General features: G+C 35.3%; 1 protein-coding gene across 1 annotated transcript; it reads right to left on the bottom strand.

Moving 5' to 3' along the window:
• Positions 1-219: 219 nt before the first annotated feature.
• On the bottom strand, positions 220-22,245 carry eIF3c (eukaryotic translation initiation factor 3 subunit c). Its single transcript, XM_068385927.1, has 18 exons — positions 22,144-22,245; positions 18,175-18,312; positions 17,460-17,592; positions 16,032-16,176; positions 14,549-14,767; positions 13,044-13,175; positions 11,899-12,058; positions 10,843-11,106; positions 9,436-9,609; positions 8,727-8,915; positions 8,066-8,248; positions 7,032-7,205; positions 6,761-6,841; positions 5,910-6,127; positions 4,958-5,195; positions 4,457-4,615; positions 3,615-3,731; positions 220-899 (listed from the first exon to the last, which is right to left on the bottom strand). The coding sequence occupies exons 2-17, from the start codon at positions 18,274-18,276 to the stop codon at positions 3,633-3,635; spliced, it is 2,670 nt and encodes an 889-aa protein (XP_068242028.1). The 5' UTR covers positions 18,277-18,312; positions 22,144-22,245; the 3' UTR covers positions 220-899; positions 3,615-3,632.
• Positions 22,246-22,542: the final 297 nt, after the last annotated feature.

Consider the following 22,542-nt stretch of genomic DNA (forward strand, 5'->3'; position numbering starts at 1 on the left):
TTCTAATCTTCCTTCTAATCAAAAAAAATTTACTGATCAATAACATAACATTCTCTTGAAACCTTTCACATAAGCAAAAAATTACAACTGGACGCAAGTTCTGATAGTTTCTATGGGACAACAAACCGTTTTCCTTCCACAATTCAAAGACACTGTACAAGCAGCTAGTATAACAAAGAATTTATAATTAACTTAATAAAAGGAAAAAGAAACAGCAACTCCATTTACCACCTTTACTGTAATTTATATCAGATGTAACAGCTGATATTATGATGTATAATCAATACCGAATTAAGTGTATAAAACCTCTATCACTTACTTTACCAAATCCATAATTAATTTTTGGGGCCCATTCACTTCAAAAATAAATGATAAACTCATGTCTGAGAAGTCTCATGTTTTTAAAGATTTAGATAAAAACAGTTTTTCAATTAGCTGTGCCTAGCATCTATTACTTTCTTAATTGTACTTGGCACAAAGTGACCAATAAGAATAGCAAACTGAAAATGTACTTCTCATTCTGCCGAGCACTTGTGACTTCAAACGTTCCCTCCATATAAAAACAGCATTAGCTATTATAAGTGTTGGAGCAATGTACAAGCAGATGCCAAGAACCATGTTTGTCTGTCTACTTTTAGTATTCAGACTTATAAATACTTGCAATATGAGAAAGGAACATGTAGTTATGCTAAATAGTAATGTCCAACTTTAAGTCTCACTTAAAATGAAGCACAACTTGGTAGGCAATTAGACACTGAGAATGTCAAATTTCCAGAAGGTGAATGGGCCCCAAAACACCTTTACTTAGGCTCGAAGGAAAGGTGATTGGTAAGGACAGCAGCACTACCCAAAGGAGTTCCTCTCTAGTTTTCCATCTTTTAACCGTCAAGTGCTCTGACCTGCATGAGAAAAAAAAATTCATCAAAAAAGAACTAACCTTTACAGCTGCAGCAGAAACATCAAAAACCTTTCAAAACAAAAAAGATCTTACTTATAATGAAGTAATACGAAAAATCTTTAAATTTGTAATACTGTGGTTCTTAGAAGAAGTTCTGTTCTACTAAACTTTAAGCCCTAGGTAAAAATCCTCTATAAAACAGCAACAAGAAAACAATTTTTATTCAATCATATTATTGCCATAAGAGCAGGTATTTGTGCAATGTGACAGCTGAAATCCAGCAAAAGCATCAAAACAGTGGATGGGATAGAACCAATCACAGCTGCTCACTGTCTAGATAGTGGCAGGAAAATGACCGATAGCCCTCCGACTAGGTTGCCCAGCCCAAACGAAGGCCTGCCCAACAGAACCCTCACAAGGAAGGACTGGGTAACTTCAAGGCAGAGCAAGGATTAAAGAATTGGAGATAATCGCCAGAAATGGGGATTAGCCACTAACCCTGAATGACTATGTGGGGCAACACCACAAACGCAGGAACACATTCTTCGAGGGTCCCCACTGAATCAAAATAAACAATTGACCACTAGATTGCCAAAACTTTGGTTGATAACAATGCCACTCCTTTGACAACATCAGCTCCCTTTATGGCCTCTTTAGATTTTTCAGATTTGTGTTAATTGTTAATTTGGGTATACCATACTGTTGGAATCTATACAACACTAAATTAGCACTTTTTCTTTCCTTAATTCAATACCAGTTTTCACTTTTCTTTTCAACTTGAGCAAAAGTGGCCACTTTTGCCACTTTCCTCTTGTTAAGGGTAGAAGAGACTCTTTAGCTATGGTCAGCAGCTCTTCTAAGAGAAGGATACTCCAAAATCAAAGCATTGTTCTCTAGTCTTGGGTAGTGCCATAGAGTCTGTACCATGGTCTTCCAGTGTCTTGGGTTAGAGATCTCTTGCTTGAGAGTACACTCTTGCACATTGTTCTGTCTTGTTTCTCTTCCTCTTGTTTTGTTAAAGTTTTTATAGTTTATATAGGAGATATTTATTTTAATGTTGTTACTCTTCTTCAATTTTTGTTTTTCCTTGTTTCCTTTCCTCACTGGGCTATTTTCCCTGTTGGAGCCCTTTGGCTTATAGCATCCTGCTTTTCCAACAAGAGTTTTAGCTTAGCAGGTAATAATAATAATAACAAAAATAGAACCACTAAACTCAAGTCCTTTGGTCAATTGATAAGAGTATATAAAACCAAAAGAACACCAATCAAGATAAAATAGTAAAGGTAACGTTTTAAATATATACACTGGCCGAGAAGTAAGCGAAAACTTATTGTACAATATTTTGTTCAGGCCGACATTATGCCACTGTCCATACAACAATGCTGTAGAGGTATTATCAATTAGAGATTGCCTGATACTCAATTATCATTGGTTTCTGGGGGAAATTTGAAAAATTATATGGTTCATAAATGTTCAATTTCCAATCTGTTCCACCTCCAATTTCACTGTCATGTTTTTGTAAGAATAATTGTTTAAATTAATTTTTTACAACAAACTAATTTCCATTTTTCCAAATACTTTTACGAAAGGCTTTTCTAAATTTTAAAAATGCGGTACAACCTCTTACTCTTTGTGTGTCACTCTTCCTGTAGTGATCTTATTATGACAACTGCTCCTGTTATTGATCTTACAATCACCAATTTGATCATTTTCCTCAGCATTTTCTTTAATTTTCATTGCTAACTCAGCCTCATTTTCTGTATAATTAACATTACATTGCATCCCCATTCCCTTCATACTAAAAGAACATAAGGTTCTTTTTCCTATTCCCAGATCTACCTGTTCCTTTAATCAGGTTGTGGGTTGGCTTATGTGGTTATGTCCCTGACTGGTGTTGCCAGACTGGGGTTCAAGTCCCACAAAAACTCCTTAGTTCCTTTGGTAGCTGCAACCTCACCATCCTTGTGAGCTAAGGATGAAGGGTTTGGTAAACTCTACAGGTCTATCTGCTGTTATCAGCAGCCATTTCCTGGCCCTCCTTGGTCCCAGCTTGAGTGGAGAAGGGGCTTGGACGCTACATCATATGTATATATGGTCAAGTCTCTAGGGTATTAGTCCTGCTTGTTAGGGCAACGTCACTGTACCTTGCCTCTGCCATTCATGAGAGGCCTTTAAACCTTTACTATATGCTATTCATATATTCTGGAGCTCATGGATGGCAGGCTTTCTTCCTGCTTTCACTAGGTAACTTGTTATTCTGGAAGGACCTAGTACTTTGGTGTATTATCTTCCTGAGTATAACATTATCTGCTGTCTTCTCTATTGGTCCCTCTATCACGTTACCATCCTCCAATTTCTGTCCTTCAAAGATCTCATTTATCTATTTCTTCGTCTCAAATTACACAGAGAAATAAGCTTAACCACGGAACGAGTTTGTACTTAGGTCTGAACATTAAGAGATGGGGAACTTCTTGACTAAAAAGATATAATTCTTAACAAAGACTAAAGCTCAACTGATTATCTCCAGGTACCATCCACAACAGATACCAAAACAACAGAATTTTGTAATTTATACTTTTTTCATAATCCTTATTTATCATAAGGTTTCTCTTAACATGAATTTTTAACCAACAATCATCTATAAATAATACCAAGAACCGAAAATATCCTACCAAACACTACAACTGGTACAAACTTGGATCTATTCAGTCCTTACCTTTGTTCACAAGTAAACTTAGTCTCTGTCTCGGCGTCCACGGTGGTCTTGGTTATCCCTGCGGTCGCGACGGTCGCCCCAATTTCCCTTTTCACGGCGATCACGGTACCCACCACCCTGTAATAGACAGAAAACAGGATTTAATTCTCTTGTCAATGACTGGATAAAATGATAAAAGAAAAAAATTTCCTTATAGATACAAGATAATACAACCTACAATATTGTATTCAAAACTTACATTCAAGCCTTCTAAGGAATATTTCACTTGTAAATGAAGATGTTTCTGAGTACATAAAGAGCAAATGCTGTACCAGGATTTTCTCCAAGTACCAAAAATCTTGAGTACTGATAATTGAAATTTTAAAAACAAACATACTTGTACTTGGAAAGAAAAATAGGGTACATCACATCTTCAAAATGATAAGTTTAATTGGATACGTTATATATGGCAAGTCTGGTGCACGCATCACAATACTAATAGGCATCAACATTCAATTTCATCATATCTGCAACCTGTCACTTCAGTACCTAGTAGTTTTGTTTAGGCATTTACTGGCACCATGGTATTTCCTTAGCATTTTAATAAATACAACCAGTTCAAATTAACAAACTAATCTAACTTAATGTTGTTACTGCTCTTAAAACATTCTATTTTGATTTTTCATTACTTCTCTTGTAGTTTATCTATTCCCTTGTTTCCTTTCCCCAATGGGCTATTTTTCCCTGTTGGAGCCCCTGGGCTTATAATATTCTGCTGTTCCAACTAGGGTTGTACCTTAGCTTAAACTGTAAATAATAAGACTTGTGAGAAAGAAATTACAAACAAATCCTAGCACCGTTACCTGCATGCCGCGGGTGAAAAAGGGCTTCTGGTCAAGAATACGTTCGTTGTTTTCAACCAGGTTGTACAGTTTATCAGCCAGCTGAAGAGAAAGGGACTGAAGAGATGATGGTTCTGTGCGATGCATAACAAGGCAGGAAGTTGGCTCATCCAGAGAGGCCTAATTGGGATAAAAAAAAAAATAAGACACTTCTTCAACTAAACCTTCATACATTTAACCCTTTTACCTCTAAGGTAAGGTTAAATTTTTGCTATATATTTTTTTTTTTAAATTGCATTAACAGGCTTAATTTTTATCATAAAGAGGTCAGGATGGTCTCATTCTTTTGGAAAATGCCTGAAGTTTCTCATAAAATTATCAAAAATATGCAAAAACAGGTAAATAACAGTGTTTTGCAAGAAAGTACCGGTACGTCCTTTGGGGGTGAAAGGGTTAAGTACAGGTCATAAATAATTAACACTGAATATTATCAATAAAGTCAAACTCTGCCGTTAGCCTTACCATAATTTCTTCATTAATGATCATCTTGCTGATAATAGCATGAACTGTGCTATGAGGCAGCTCAAACATCTCTGATAATTTGATGAGAGAAATTGAATCGTAAACGTGAGAGTAAGTGAAGAGATAAGTTCGGAGAGACTCTTCTTGAATCTTCAGACCCAGCATCTTCCGTACACGGTCTGCTTCGTGGAACAAGTCCCAAACTTTGCCATTCATTTTGTCATTAAGGAGGAGATTCCTGCGAAAGAAACACTCGATTTATCAACGTATGTTGTCGTAAATGTGCTTTCCTCAGACTACTATGCATTTCAGACGCGTGTTATACCGTTTTTCGCAAATATCTTCTATACAAACAATGGGATCAGTGTGATATTTTGGCACAGCTTCTTTGACACAGTCCGCTAATTTATGCCATTGGCATCGCAGTGTAGTGTCATAAATTAGCGGACTGTGTCAAAGAAGCTGTGCCAAAATGTTACATAGATCCCGTTGTTTGTATGGAAGATATTTGCGAAAAACAGTAGAACACAGGGTCTGAAATGCTTAGTAGTTTGCTACAAGACCTATTACCATCAGCATAATAAACAAAAATGTTATTGTTGTAAAACTCTCGATGAAATAATCTTAGTTTTCATTACGTTCATTAAAAATAGGAAGCTTTTGTTCATTTAAGTAGAATTGAAATAGAGTACCAAACTTATAAAATTCTTTCAACTTTCATTTATTTTCTTATTCAAGAGTTATCCTGAGCTAGTAGAACAAGGTTAATTTGAAATACATTAACTCAAAAGCATATTTGCTTTAAAAGAAACACTTTGCAGTGATATTTCTGTCCATAAAATTTAAGGAAGAATACGTAAGGGAAAGAGTTGAAATCAATAAAAAAATTATAATCCAATAAAACTTACTCATCACTATTAATAAATATTATATGAAAATACAATTTACATACCTACATTGCTTCCAATTACCATTCCTCATTGCCTTTGAAGCTGCAACTACATGCTCCCTCATACTCTCCGGTGGACCGACCAACGACTGCCTCTCGGAGTTCTTCAGTTGGTGGTGGAAGGACTTCGAAATCATACGCCGACGAGCATCGAACTCGTGAGCAGCCATGTAAGGAATTTCAATAAGCATGGCTGACACAAGATATACACACTCCAACATCTGGAAAATAAAAATTTCTTCATTTCAAAACATATACAGTACATACATATACCAAGGCACTTCCCCCAATTTTGGGGGGTAACCGACATCAAACAAATGAAACAAAAAAAGGAGGGCTCTCCTCTCTACGTTCCTCCCAGCCTGACAAGCGACTCAACCGAGTTCGGCTGGTAATGCTAGGGTGCCACAGCCCATCCTCCCCCGTTATCCACCACAGATGAAGCTTCATAATGCTGAATCTCCTACTGCTGCTACCTCCGCGGTCATCCAAGGCACCGGAGGAAGCAGCAGGGCCTACCAGAACTGCGTCACAAAACTCTTGTTTATTTCCTTTCCTCACAGGGCTATTTTTTCCCCATTGGAGCCCTTGGTCTTATAAAATCCTGTTTTTACAACTAGGGATGTAGCATAGCTAGCATTAATAATAATAGTATTGCACTGAAAGTATGATTAGATTCAACAAGTCTAAGAATGAAAAAATTAGAAAGTTACTACATATCAGTTAAAGATATTGTAGTGTATATTAAAACTGATCTTTATTGGGATCGAATGTACAATTCTAATGACAGAATTTCTTTAAAACAAATAGGTTGAAACTTCAAAACATATACAACACTGAAGAGAATACTGTACCTCCAAATTAATATGCTGATGGAAAGGAATTTGTCGTTGTTTTTCTTGCTTCTCCTGTTCAGTGGTTCGCTCATGTTGACGCTATATGAACAATAAAGAACATGTCATTCAATAACAATCAAATAATATGATTTTGAATATAAATTGAAAAAATATTAAATATGGTAAAAATCATTATGAATTTAGAGTACAAGAAAGATTATTTTTAAACCTATTTTGTAAACGTTGCAAGGATATCACAAAAACTAAATCCTAATAGTACTGAACAAACCTGTGGTAGAAGACCTTGGGCCAAAAGTTCCTTGGCCCTACCGCCGGATTGTATATCAAGCAACGCATTGTGAGATTCCTTTATGTTGCCATGACGGAAAGCGCACAGCCCCAACTGCACCATCGTACGATTGTATAAAATCTGTGTTGGCAAGTCAGAGTGCTGAATAGTTTCCTGAAAGTAAATGCAAATAAATTACTAACAATGACAAAAAGCAAAAAATTAACTTCATAGATACTGTACCTGTACAAGATAAAATGTACTAGTATTCAGAAATTACATTTATGATAGGAAACCGCTGGTTTCACTTGAAAATGGAGATTTTTAGTTGAAACTTCAACTGAAATACCTTTATATAACATACAAGACTTAACAACACCAATCTTGGGAGGCATATCATCAATAAATGAAGAGTTACACAATTCTTACTACTGAAATAGAGTAGAAGGGGACATTTTACAACACTAAGACATCTTAATCAACTTCTAGTAACGTAAGCAACACGTTAATAACTTCTTGTTTTTTTTGTTTTTTTTTTCATTTTTATAGTTTAACCGGTGATGAAGTGTGGGACAGAGGTAGATGGAGAACGCTGGCCAGAAACATCGACCCACATAGAAGTGGGAAAAGATGCACACAAAGAAGTAGTAGTCGTCTTAAAATATTTGATTTTCCCTTGTTTCCTTTCCTCACCAGGCTATTTTCCCTGTTGGATTCCCTGAGCTTATCGCATCCTGCTTTTCCAACTAGGGTTGTAGCTTAGCAAGTAATAGTAATAATAATGTAAGCACTGCAATAGTAACTTCTTCAATAACAAAGTAACCAGACACAAGGAATGAAAATTGTGACAATTATCTATGACATTATTACAACCTATATGTCCAGTAGCCAATCAAGCAGAGAGAATTTAGGCCAGTGACACCCAGCAAGACAAAATCACTCCAGCAGAGCTTTGGCTTATAGCATCCTTCTTTTCCAACTAGGATAACGGTACAATCAATACTTCTAGAACACAGGTATATATGATTACTAACCTGCAAATGTGCCATGAGCATAAGGTCGCGGGCTTCATACCACTTGTCGTGAAGGGACATGTGGTAGATGTGGCACAAAACAGCCCTGGTGCGAAGACGATCCGTGTTATCTCGCACATAGATGTACTTGCAGAGCTTGTCCATCTCACAGAGGCTGGTATCTTCAGTTACAGGAAGTTCCCCCTGAAAACGTTACAGAACTTTTTAAAAACTGTTACAAAATGACCTCAATAAACTAGGAGTTCCCAGGATATATCAGTTTAACATTGACTTCATTATTTTGTCAGTAGAACGAAAGTTTAGTTGACATCATAATAATACAGGAGTTACACCACAAAATAAATTCTTCTTGGGGGATGATAATGCTAACCATAGAAGACTTATGTATGAGGATCCTATACAATAATGCAAGAGTACCATACCTAACAATCATGATCCTTTACACTTATTTAAAACTTAACATTCAAAATACCCAAAATTACTCAATATATTCTCAAATTTTTTATGTGAACCGCTATTTCGATTAAAACTGGCAGTTCAAAAACAATGTTAAGCCTCATCCTTTCACACACTCAAAAAAACATTGTATTCTTCTTTCAACTATTACTCATAAATATCTACTGTATACAAGTCAAGGAGATGAAAAAGTAAGATCACATACCATAGCCTGTTTAGCAGCTCGAGGCTCGTACTTGTAATAAAGATGTTCAATTTTGCGGAGGTATATCCTGCAGATGTCGGAGGGCATTCCATTTTCTTCTTCGTACTTCAAAAGTTTGTCGATTATAGCACAAACACGAATCTCGTCCCTAAGCCGTACGATGTACTCATTACTGTGAGCATCACAAGCCTGGAATAATATTTCATAATATTTCAAAATTCAGTCAGCTGAAGCTACATTATAATTCTGAAAAATATAAACCAATAGAAAAGATATCAAACAGATACGGTACATGTACAGTATATTCAGTTGGATATCATAAATTTATTAAATTTCTAATGTCTCTCTGGCTTACATGATAATACAGTATACATTATAGGTACAAAGGTTCCTGAGTACTGAGAATCTATACATCTACAGTACGTCGTGGACTTCATCTACCAAAAATTAAATTATTCCAGCAAAAAATGCAATACAATTTTACCATTAGAATTACTTTTACATGACTGATGAGCCAAATGACTACATCTTTATAGGTTATAAAACATAAGTGAGACCCTTAAAGCAGTCACAATTCAAGAAACAAATACACAAATTACTTTTACATGACAGATGAGCCAAATAACTACATCTTTATAGGTTATGAACCATAAGTGAGACCATTAAAGCAGTCACAATTCAAGAAACAAATACACATAAAACACTGTACCTTCAATAACTTGATGAATTCCTCATCCATGCGGTCAACTATGGTGAGAACGCATCCACGGACATTGTATGGGGGCTTTTCCAAGCTCTCAAGTTCTTCAGTTATGTGTTCGCCAATATTCAACTCGGGTTCCGCTATAAGCATGTCCAGCAGCTCGTCAATCTTCAACAAAACCTTAAAGGAAAAACAAAAGAAAAATATATGTAGTCATTCCAAAGCTTTCCGAATTTTTCATATAAATTAAGACTAAGGTAACTATGGCATTGAATCAAATACAAAACCCTATAAAATCATAAGCAAAGTTGACTTAGTAATAGGTATCTTGCTTCCAATATACAATTAGTTTATGATATCAAGAAACTTATATGATTCATCTCGCTATTAATCCTTTTACCCCCAATGGAAGTACTGGTACATTTCACAAAACTCATCCTTTTAAACCCATGGACGTACTGGTATGTCCTTGCAAAAAACTGCTATTTACATTTGTTTATGCATATTTTTGATAACTTTATGAGAAACTTCAGGCATCTTCCAAAAGAATGTGACCAACCTGACCTCTCTATGATGAAAATTAAGGCTGTTAGAGCAATTTAAAAAATATGTATTGCAAAATGTTTGAGAAAAAAACCGCCTGGGGGTTAAAGGTTGGAAAGTTCCAAATAGCCTGGGGGTAAAAGGGTTAAATCAGGCTTTGAACCAAAGAGAATGATGACAATCTAAATGTGGAAAAGTAAAAATTCTTGCAATCTTCCGTACATTACCATATAAGGTTTTTCTTTTTTTTTTAAATTAGTTGGAAAGTACCACTGAGTGTGCAAATACCTGTTTGCTCTAACATAGTGCACCGGGACAAGAAATTATTGCTGCTAATTTCACAATTAACAAAATAGTAACAGTACGTGATTCAAGTCAACTACTGTGGTAATTTCTTACGCTTGGATATTTTAGAATATTGAAAATTACAGCAATTGTCGTACATGCCTATTCAATGTCTAAAATCTTTTTTACTAGAGTAAAATATATTTAATATACAGAACAGAAACTTAACATATTCACCCATTACAATATATGGGAAAGAATCATTCAAAAAAAGTTGACTCTACTATTATTATGATTATTACTTGCTAAGCTACAACCCTAGTTGGAAAAGCAGGATGCTATAAGCCCAAGGGAAAATAGCCCAGTGAGAGAAGGAAAAAAGGAAAATAAAATATTCTAAAAACAGTAACAACATTAAAATAAATATCTCCTACATAAACTATAAGAATTTTAACAAAACAAGAGGAAGAGAAATAAGATAGAATAGTGTGCCCGAGTGTACCCTCAAGCAAGAGATATACATTCACGCCCAGTACCGCCTTTCAACTTCAAAACTAAACAGAATTCCATGTCAGAACACCATACCTTTTCCCAGAATTCTACTTTCATAGGATCCGATACAGAGGGATTGTAATCATAGATGGACATGATGATGTTGAACTGCACTTTCACATAAATGGCCGGTCCCAGATTGTTTTCCCGAGCAACGTTCAACAGCTCGTGAAGCAGCTCGATCTGCTCCTTGCGATCTGTACCCTTCTTGCCTCTGGCAGCCATGATTTCATTCAACTTCTTGTGAACAGAACTGACAGTAATCTCGTCATCTTTACCGAACATCTTCGGTTTCTCCTGCAAAATAAAGGATTAAAATGAATACCGATGACTTCTATTGTAACACATTAAAGAAATCAGTTTAACATGCTGATTTTCAATCAGTTTCATATCTTGATAATGCATTCAGTCAAGGGAATCGTTACTTTCATATTCATCTTGATAGCGCATTCAGTCAAGGGGATCATTTTCATATTCATCTTAACGCATTCAGTCAAGGGAATCGTTACTTTCATATTCATCTTGATAACACATTCAGTCAAGGGAATCGTTACTTTCATATTCATCTTAATAATGCATTCAGTCAAGGGAATCGTTACTTTCATATTCATCTTAACGCATTCAGTCAAGGGAATCGTTACTTTCATATTCATCTTGATAACACATTCAGTCAAGGGAATCGTTACTTTCATATTCATCTTAATAATGCATTCAGTCAAGGGAATCGTTACTTTCATATTCATCTTAACGCATTCAGTCAAGGGAATCGTTACTTTCATATTCATCTTGATAACACATTCAGTCAAGGGAATCGTTACTTTCATATTCATCTTAATAATGCATTCAGTCAAGGGAATCGTTACTTTCATATTCATCTTGATAACGCATTCAGTCAAGGGAAATCGTTTCTTTCACATTCATCTTAATAACGCATTCAGTCAAGGGAATCGTTACTTTCATATTCATCTTAATATTGCATTCAGTCAAGGGAATCGTTGCTTTCATATTTATCTTAACAACGCATTCAGTCAAGGGAATCGTTACTTTCATATCCATCTTAATAACGCAATCAGTCAAGCGAATCGTTACCATAGGCAGAGACGACCCCTTCTTCACTTTTTGCCATCCCCCGTCATCCTCATCATCCGTCTCTTCGTCTTTCTCGAGTTTCATTTCTTTGGGTAGACGTTTTTTCTTTCTTCCGCCAGCATCGTCATCTTTCTCTGGAACCTTCTTCAAGAACTTCTCCCTAAAATGGATTAAAATTAATATCAACTTACTTCTACCACACTCCTCATTGTAATTGGCAACAAGTCCAGAGTTTCTTAAATGGGCTTAAAATTTGAAAATTTAATTATAATATATGAAATTTAAAAGATATAGTATACTAAAATAACCAAAATAAAAAAAATATGCAAATGATGCGATGAAAAACGGGTTTAATTTCCTTGCCAATAACACTAAGTTTAAAAAATCTAGCTTTAAGGTTAAAAAAATCTAGCTTTAAGGTTAAAAAAAATCTAGCTTTAAGGTTAAAAAAAATCTAGCTTTAAGGTTAAAAAAAATCTAGCTTTAAGGTTAAAAAAAATCTAGCTTTAAGGTTAAAAAAAATCTAGCTTTAAGGTTAAAAAAAATCTAGCTTTAAGGTTAAAAAAAATCTAGCTTTAAGGTTAAAAAAAATCTAGCTTTAAGGTTAAAAAATCTAGCTTAAAGGTTAAAAATCTAGCTTTAAGCTTAAAAATCTAGCTTCAAGGTTAAAAAATCTAGCTTTAAGGTTAAAAAAATCTAGCTTTAAGGTTAAAAAATCTAGCTTTAAGGTTAAAAAAATCTAGCTTTAAGGTTAAAAAATCTAGCTTTAAGGTTAAAAAAATCTAGCTTTAAGGTTAAAAAAAATCTAGCTTTAAGGTTAAAAAAATCTAGCTTTAAGGTTAAAAAATCTAGCTTTAAGGTTAAAAAAATCTAGCTTTAAGGTTAAAAAATCTAGCTTCAAGGTTACAAAATCTAGCTTCAAGGTTACAAAATCTAGCATATGCTATTGAAATTATTATATTCGCTGTATTCAAACTACTTTCCATTAAAAATCAATTAGCACAAATCAATTAATAGCTGTAACCTATATGTCTGACTTGCTAATCATACGCATCCCACCTCTAAAGAAGAGTGGCCTGTTGGATAAATAACTGAATGAAATACTTAGTTAAAAGAAACGTATTTATTGTTAAAAACTGACTTACCTCAGAGTTGTGTATCCTCCACCTTCGTCCGATGAGGAAGTTGTTTCATCAGTTTCGTTGCCCCAATCAATACTGTCACCATCACTCGAATCGTCATCTACAACTGGGCCCTTTTCCATTTTTCTCACAGGCCTAAAATAAATATAAAGAGTAAATAAAAACAAGCAAATAGACAAATAAAAGTTAGTATAAAACACATAGTTGATGTCGGCTACCCCCCAAAATTGGGGGAAGTGCCATGGTATATGTATGTATGTATAAAACACATTAATTTTAATATCATGACAATAAAATTTAACTGGGCTCCACAAGGCACTAGAAGAATTGGAATACCCAGGCCTACATGGCTTAGGACTATAAAGCACAAAGTAGATGATGAATGAAGAAGTATTGAATTAAAAGCTAAAGGAAGACGGGCGTGGCGAAATCTAACCGAGGCCCTTTGCGTCAATAGGCATAGGAGATGATGATGATAATAAAATAATTTGTGATACAACAGCCACCAAAGTAAACACAATTATATTAGGGAGGACCTACGTTTTATTCTAGTATATTACATCAAAAACATGAAAAAAAGTCCACATATTTATTATAGTATATTGCTTCTTTTGTGTATAATTTTTGTTTGTGATTGGAAATATTAATATATATTAACAGAAAATATAAACTGAAAAGATATATAGTTATAAAAAAAAATATCTAAAACACGTTTAGAAATATTTGAGTCCGTGTAAATATGTTGCTAATTTTCCCCCAACAAATATTGAAAATGACAAAAGTTGCCTGCGACAGGGAATTTATATTTCAAAGAAAAACCAGATGCAGAAATTTCCTATAATATATATAACATCACAACACACATTAGAAAATGCTTTAATCAATGCGCAGGAAAAAAAGTCCTTTTCATTGGATCTATTTACCTTGCGGGAAAAAAAAGTCCTTGACATTGCATCTATTTACCTTGCGGGGAAAAAAAAGTCCTTGACATTGCATCTATTTACCTTGCGGGAAAAAAGTCCTTGACATTGCATCTATTTACCTTGCGTGAAAAAAGTCCTTGACATTGCATCTATTTACCTTGCAGGGAAAAAAGTCCTTGACATTTGATCTATTTACCTTGCGGGGAAAAAAAGTCCTTGACATTGCATCTATTTACCTTGCGGGAAAAAAAGTCCTTGACATTGCATCTATTTACCTTGTGGGAAAGAAAAGTCCTTGACATTGCATCTATTTACCTTGCGGGAAAAAAAGTCCTCGACATTGCATCTATTTACCTTGCGGGAAAAAAAAGTCCTTGACATTGCATCTATTTACCTTGCGGGGAAAAAAAAAGTCCTTGACATTACATCTATTTACCTTGCAGGAAAAAAGTCCTTAACATTGCATCTATTTACCTTGCAGGAAAAAAAAGTCCTCGACATTGCATCTATTTACCTTGCGGGAAAAAAGTCCTTGACATTGCATCTATTTACCTTGCGGGAAAAAAAAGTCCTTGATCTATTTACCTTGGAATAGAGGACTCTTTCGTGAAAGTTTCTGCATCCATGTTGTTGTCAGAATCATCATCATCATCTTGATACGCAACTTCATTTTCCGCGTCCGAATCCGGGGCATCTGGATTCTCGCGGAAGAGGGCTAAATCTGCCTCGAAATCTCGAGCGTACTTCCTGTATTTCTGACGAAGGGACGTTAATCCTCTGGCATTATTCTTGGACATGCTCTTTCTGACAATAGGAAGGGAAAGATATTAAAATAGTTATATATCTGTAACAAGTAAAATACCTACTGAATTTGTAACAAGTAATATTTTATTCAAAAGGTTTAACCATAAAAGTACTGCACTTGTAGATTTTGTAATATGTGACATAGCGGCGTATGCTTGTGAATATCCGCTAAGCACAAAAGAAAAAATATGAATCGCCGCCTCTATTACTTGATCCCCATATTCTGATTCTTACCTACTTCTTTTGGACATGACCAAAGTTATGAACTTACAATTTCACAACATTCAATTAAGCTACCCTATAAATGTGCCATCTTAAGAATTTCAACCTCTTTTACAACTGGGTACTATCTATTTCTGCTAATACCTCATAAGAAAAATTTAGCATTACAAGCCCATTAAAGGGATTCTGACGAAGGAAAAATCTTTCTGGGCGAGAAACCTGTGTCGCTCCGTGAAATGCTCCTTATAGCACCATTTCTAAGGTATAAATACTGCTAAATATACCAGAGAAAAAAGTTGCATGGAATGCCAGGAATAAACCCAGCTAGCTCACTCTAATTGAGTGTCGGTATAGTAACTGGGGCGTGTTAGAACCACGACCAGAGGTCCCTCACCAGTTAGTCCTCTCCTTCCTCAACATCCCCCGATACTACGAGATGCCGTTCTACATCCAACTACTGCCCTCTACTACGACAACCCTCCCCCCACCCCTACCACTTCCCAAGCTTCTTCCCCCATTCCTTTCTAGCACCAGTGAGATTCAGACGTGTTGTTTTCACAGCTTTGTGTTTCAGTGTTTTTGAAGATGTCAGACATTTTGGAGATCCTTGCTGCCAAGTTGAGTATTATAATTGTCTGTTTTGATAATTCTAGGTAGCGACACACGTTAAATTAATAATCTTGTTGATCTTATTCTCAGCCACTATGTATGATGCCTTCCCTTATGGGTATATTGGCGACCAAATAAAACTCAGTCCCTGACCAACTTTAGCACTGGAGCTGTCATACTCCCATTATTAGTCCAACAACTACTACTACATTCACTTTCCCCATCATATCTCTCATAAATAATGTCGTTATTAATCAGCAGACTTTTTTAACGTTTTATCATTATCATCCATACACAATACCTATAAACTGTACATTATAGTTGAAGTACCACAGTGCTTACAGAAAAATAAACAGAACCTTGTGATTATAAATTTTTCAAACAAGTATTAATCCCTAAAAGGCGACATTCCTCCCGCCAATTCCCAGCTCACCTTCCAGCCTTGTCCTCCCATGATCCCTTGATAAAGTCATCTAGCTCGGCGAGACAACGGGCATAGAAACGGGGAGTTTTCCCACCTTCCTCTTTCTGCACCACAGGCAAAGCTTTAGCATACGCTCGAGTCAGTTCCTCAAAACCTGAAATGAAGCCAATGAAATTATTAGAAATGATAAAGATTTACATATGGCCTCCAGCAATACCAATCTTTAAGACCAAATTTCTTTAAATAACTTCTTTATAACTAAATCACATATATATTCAACTTTGATGAGCACAAAAAAAAAAAAAAAAAAAAAACTAATTAATTAATTGGGGGAATTTGCCACAACATTATTGACTAAATTTTTTTTCAATCTTTTAACATGTTGCTAATATAGTACTGAACAGTATTATCTATATTTGGGTTTTTCTAAACTATTATTTTTCTTACATAAAAAATTATTTTTTCCAGTTATAGATAATGGTTTATGAAGCTTCCGAAATTTGAGAAATCGCAGAATTAATGACGCATTAATCTATATTGTTACCTCATACTTATCGGTACTTCAGTGTTGCCAGATGGGTTAGTCTAAAAATCCCCAAATCTCAATGAAAAAAAACCCAAAACAACACAAAAATCCCCATTTCCACAAATATATTTCCTTCTGATCATGAAGGCTATGTTACTATATAAACTATTCACTATACTTCATATAAGTGCAAATAAACTTATTGCAACAATATAAAGGTTTACTCGTCTTCATAGAAATCTGTACAGAATATCCCCATCAGATACCCAAAAATCCCCAAATCTAGGGATAAATCCCCACATGTGGCAACACTGCGGTACTTCCTAAATTGTTGCTCAATGTAAATAAAAAACAAAATCTAAATCCCAGTTTCAATCCAAAGATATTTAAACAATAAAAAGTCGCTTTATAAAAATACAAATACAGTTCAGATATCCATCACAATTAAATGCAATTAATATTACATACCCATAGTCTCTCAATATACTATACTGTACTGTATATTGTCATTTCCTTTGAATACATCTTTATAAATACTAGACTGAATTCACACAAAAGCACTACTTACAAATAAAAAATGAAAGTATTAAACAAAATGCCCCAGAACAAAAAAGTATTTCTTTTTAAAATTAGTTTATTAATACAAGACTTCTTACAACTATACTCAATTTTTTTTTATGAGGCGTATTTGCATCGACTTGCAGCAGTGCCCTTTAACTCGAAAAAGTTTCCCGCTATCCGATTGGTTAGAATTATCTTGTCCAACCAATCAGAGATCAGGAAACTTTTCCGAGCTAAAACGGCATCCCTGCGAGTCGGTGTAAATCTGCCTCACTAAAAAGAACTCACTTTAGTCGAGATCACTACAAAACTTCTTACAATTCGAGAAAATTACAAAAACAATCACGTACTTGTAAAACACGCAGACATGTCCTTGCTTCTTTTGTTGTTTTTCAACTTCTTAATGATATTTTTCAGTTCTTCATATCGCTTTTCCTTTGCTGATCGGACCACACGTTTGGTGTCCTCTTCATCTTCGCTGAACTGTCAATACAGAAACAAAATACCTCTTAATTTATCACTAGAAGAGTTTGAAGACCCAGGCCTACATGGCTGAGGACTATGATGAAGTAGAAGATGATGAATGGAGTACAGTATTGAATTAAAAGCTCAAGATAGAGACAACTGGAGAAATCTAACCGAGGCCCTTTGTGTCAATAGGCGTAGGAGATGACGACGATTAAATTTGAAGCATATAGTTATCACAGGTTAACCCTTTTACCCCCAAAGGACGTACTGGTACGTTTCACAAAACTCATCCCTTTACCCCATGGACTTACCAGTACGTCCTTGCAAAAACTGGTATTTACGTTTTTTTTTCATATTTTTGATAATTTTTTGAGAAACTTCAGGCATTTACCAAGAGAACGAGACCAACCGTACCTCTTCTATGATGAAAATTAAGGCTGTTAGAGCAATTTGAAAAATATATACTGCATAATGTGCTTGAAAAAAAATAACCCCTGGGGGTTAAGGGTTGGAAAGTTCCAAATAGCCTGGGGGTAAAAGGGTAAAAGTCAATATAAAAATTAAAAGAACTAAAAAATTTAAAGCAAAAATACTCACCGCATAAGCAGCAGCCGAGATGCCTGTTGGCTCTTTAACTACCTCCTCCTCACTTGATTCAGACTCCGACTCGGAGTCGGACATAAAGAACCGGGACGTCATTGTGGCAGCTGGTGTTTCTCAAAACTACTCAACAGCCTGTAAATAAATAAAAATCGAATTAAATTAGCAATAGCATGAAAATACAGACTATGTAACTATAGAACAATACTAGTTAGGACCTCCAAAATGACATAATACTGTAGATCTCTTCGAAGAACTATTTTGAGCTCCATACCTTTAGTTAGAAATTCACTTTTTCGATCCACCATTTCATAATCAACTAAATTTTATTTCGACCTAATCCCACTACATAAGCTTACGATAAGTTTATGAAATTCATAACAGTAGGTGCTCCTGTCCAGCCTTATTTATTTTTTCTATATTATTAGTATTGCAGAAGTACCCATCTGCAATCTCCAATCAAAGATATTTTTTATTGTCACATGACTTTTTCTTCTCTAATCTCTTACCACAATATCTACTCTGACCATTCTAATACAAGCTCCAGATGTTCGAAACAGTTTTGCTTTGATATTAATTTATGCAAACTACTTGCCATGTCTTTTTTGGACAAAATACGTTGCCATGTATCTTTTTGAAGGAAGTAAGTTGAACGTTTTGGAAAAGTTGTCCTGTCTCTTTAGCAGGAAATAAGTTGCCATGTCCTACTTGGTGGATATAAGATGTGTTACTGGTGCTTATAGGCATTTTGAATGGTTACAATGGCATAAATCAACACGAAAACTTAGCTTTCCTACCCAAGTTATAAAAACAATTATGGGAATCCCCATTGGAAATTGAGGTGTAATCTGTAGCAATTGTAACGATCAGAAATTCTAAAAAGCACCGACTACCCACTCGGAAAATTATATGGTTTATGTAATTGGCAGGAAATTTCAACCAGATAAATAACAGCAATTTATATCACGTCCCTCAAATGGTCTTTGTTCTGTTGTGGCTTACTTCACTTGCAAATAAACATTATTTCCTTGCTCCTTTGATCAGGAAAGTAGTACATGGATGTGCTGAATATAATCATATTTTTGTTTAGTTGAGCAACAACAGCTTTGCTTTAAGACAGAGAGGAGAGGGAGGCAGAGAATCCGATGGCGAGATAAGGTGAAGGAGGATATGGAAAGGAGGTTTGGTGGAAGGGGATGCCTTTGAAAACATTGGAGACGGCACTTCAGGCAACCGACCCATTAATGTAGGGATAGCAGTGGGGAAGAAGATGGAGAACAACAACAATAGCTTTGCTGCATAGTGAACGGAGTGCATTTGAACTTTGCTGCATAGTGAACGGAGTGCATTTGAGCTTTGCTGCATAGTGAACGGAGTGCATTTGAGCTTTGCTGCATAGTGAACGGAGTGCATTTGAGCTTTGCTGCATAGTGAACGGAGTGCATTTCAAATACAATTACTAAATTTAAAGAAATCTTATATGACAATAAACCAGATTCAGTTATCATATATAGAGCTAAATGATAGACTAAATGATAGGAAAATACATGAATTTGGAGGAATTGTAAAATGTAAGCTGTGTGGTGCAGAGACAAAAGACCGGTTATATTGTAGTTTATTGCAGGGTTATGTAACCTAGGGAAAAAACTTCTTTTCTCTGTACCAAAAGACCTCGCCCATTTTATTCTTTACTGTCCAGACCTCAGCGATGAGTGAAAGAAAATAAAAGAATTACAGCAGCCATATGAAGAGAAAAATAAAAAGGTCATAGTTAACATTCTGTTTAAGAAAGAAGCAATAAAAAAAGAAAAGAATATAGATATAAGATGTGGAAAAAAAGAGGAGGTAAAAGTCAAGGAGAAGGCCGCACCCGTTTTTCAAATATTAACGACAAAAAACGACCAGATTGGTGTTGCATATCGCATAGAAACATGCGGAAATGAATAAAAAAGAAACTAAGACTTACTCTTACACACAAAATGTACGCATAAACTACTACAATTATGGGGGACCCCAGTGGGAAGGGGGATTTTTGGGTGGGGGTAGGAGGAGAAAAGTGATTTTCGGGGCACTACCGAACCTAATACAACCACTTAACCTAACCTAGGGCCCTGTACCCTTATCTATGCCAAAGGAGGGGGTGCGTGTGTTTCCTTCCCCCCCCTTTTAAGGCAACAGTAATTTTCGGAACCAAACGTGTAAGACTTTATAGTGGACTAGTTTCTCTGCGGATTATAGTAGTTACAGGGCTCATTTGAGCTAAAAACAAGACTCTGTCAACAATAACAACAGACTTAGAAAAATTCTGGGATGAAGACAAGAGTAGCGCGAGTTTGATGGTCAATATTTCGACTGTTATTGAATTTCACTAAATTATTTTACTCTTATACCACTATTTACATACATTCCTACACATTCTAGTAAAAATACATTGAATATCACAGATATCTACATGCAGCCCTCTCCTAAATATCAACCGAGAAGAAAATAAAAGAATTAGAATAAAGATGATGGCTAAGGAGTTGCCGATGGAAAGGCGAATCCCTCCGCCCAACACAAGAGCCAAATGGCAGTACTGCAAACAAAAATATGAGAGCTATGTACTGTGCATAAATTTGAAAAATGCAACTATTCAGCAGTTTTGAAGAATAAAATACCAAATTGGCAACAAACAATTAACCATACATGGGTTAATATACAACAAATTAATTTCTAGCGAAACTTAATTAAATTACGGTAAATTTACGCACCCATGTTCAAATTTATATTTTTCCCAGTACAACTAATGGTCCAGGTCGATGCTTTGCCTTTGCGGCTGGGGCATTACAACTTGCATATATGTATATCAACTAAACTGTAAAAACATCTCATTGAAGTTCATAACCTTAAACTATAGCCAGCGGATATGTTAGGATATGCCTCACTATTGATTTACAACGGGAATAGAGGTCATTTTGAAGAAGACGGGAGTTTTCCCAGAAGTGAGTGTTTATATTAGAAAATGTTGTAATAATCAGAATTATAATAATACTGTTCGCTATATAATTTAGGGAGTGAAGCAAGCCATACCAGACCAAACACCATATGAGGAAAGACGAATGTAGTTTGTTGGGACAGGGTTAACCAATTATGGTAGTCTAAAAGGGGGTAGTTCCAACTGGGCGTAGGATCCATCCCCAGTTTGTAAGTAGGTGGGGATATGGCACCTAGGTTGGGTAGGGAACCTTAGGTTAGGCAGGGTTTTTATTTGAAAATAAGTCTGTCCGATCGAACTACAAAGGCTCCCTCCAATCTGTCCTACCGAACTACTAAGGATCCCCAAAAGGTTATCTTGTGTTTATTATGCATTTTGGATCATTTCAATTGCTGCAAATCACACTATTTCTAAGTTTCCCCCCCAAAAAAACTCTGGTTTCACATTAGGGTATATCTAAATTCTTAAAATTGGTAGGAAAACATATACGGAGACTTTGCTTAAATAACCATGATTAAAAATGGATAAAACACAAGATAACGAATAAGAAAAATATATAGTCAATGTATTTGCCTAGATATTAAAGTATAATATATATTGGCTAGAAATTAAACTATCAAATATACACCAGACTTTTATGCCCTACTGTTTACGGTGCCATCTGGCCACAGATAGTCACAGCATCTTTCAACGTATTGCAGTAATACATAAATACATAATACATAAATGTGACACACTTTCAACCAAGATATTACATAGAATAAGGACAATTTCTCGAAGGAAAATATTCCAGACGTATTTGTTGGGAAATTTCACACGTGAACCTTATCAAAGCGCCAACTCATTGCAAGAAAAATAGGTTATAAGCCTCTATAGACTTATTATTTCTTATCTATGACAATAAGCACTTTAGTCCAGTTAATAAGTCAACCATTAAAGAATTATCTAGTGTAAAATGGCAAATTTATATATAAATATGTAACATTTCTTACCTTTCAAGTGTCACCGGGAGGAGACCACAGCAGCCCGCAGTGTTACAAGATTATTTCCACTGGATTATCATACATGAACCTTAAAGTTATCGTTTTTTAAATCAAAATTATCGTACACTCTTTCAACATGATTATTAAGGAGTAACATATATAGTTTATTTCAAGGTAATTTAGTATAATTGTTTAATCAAACACACACACATACATTGTATATACCAGAGGTATGTATCGTACATCGTACCGGACCCAAAATAATCGTACATGTATGATAATTATCGTACGAATGGCAACCCTGGCAACCCGTAAAGATCGTTAAGTTTCTGTTTATAGAAAAACGTAAAAACTAAATTATGAATCATAAACAGTTAAATTATTTTTATAAAATTATTTAAATTGTTT

The sequence above is a fragment of the Palaemon carinicauda genome, chromosome 13, assembly GCF_036898095.1.
Source record: "Palaemon carinicauda isolate YSFRI2023 chromosome 13, ASM3689809v2, whole genome shotgun sequence".
Classification (NCBI taxonomy): Eukaryota; Metazoa; Arthropoda; class Malacostraca; order Decapoda; family Palaemonidae; genus Palaemon; species Palaemon carinicauda.

What these genes read in the sequence shown, in the direction of transcription:
- eIF3c (XM_068385927.1), bottom strand. Translation starts at nt 18,276, where the DNA reads ATGACGTCCCGGTTCTTTATGTCCGACTCCGAGTCGGAGTCTGAATCA. An exon ending in AGGGGTCGTCTCTGCCTATG is followed by an intron (nt 11,107 to 11,898) that starts GTAACGATTCGC and finishes TTTATTTTGCAG; the next exon opens with GAGAAACCGAAGATGTTCGG. An exon ending in GGTAATTGGAAGCAATGTAG is followed by an intron (nt 5,196 to 5,909) that starts GTATGTAAATTG and finishes TTTCTTTCGCAG; the next exon opens with GAATCTCCTCCTTAATGACA.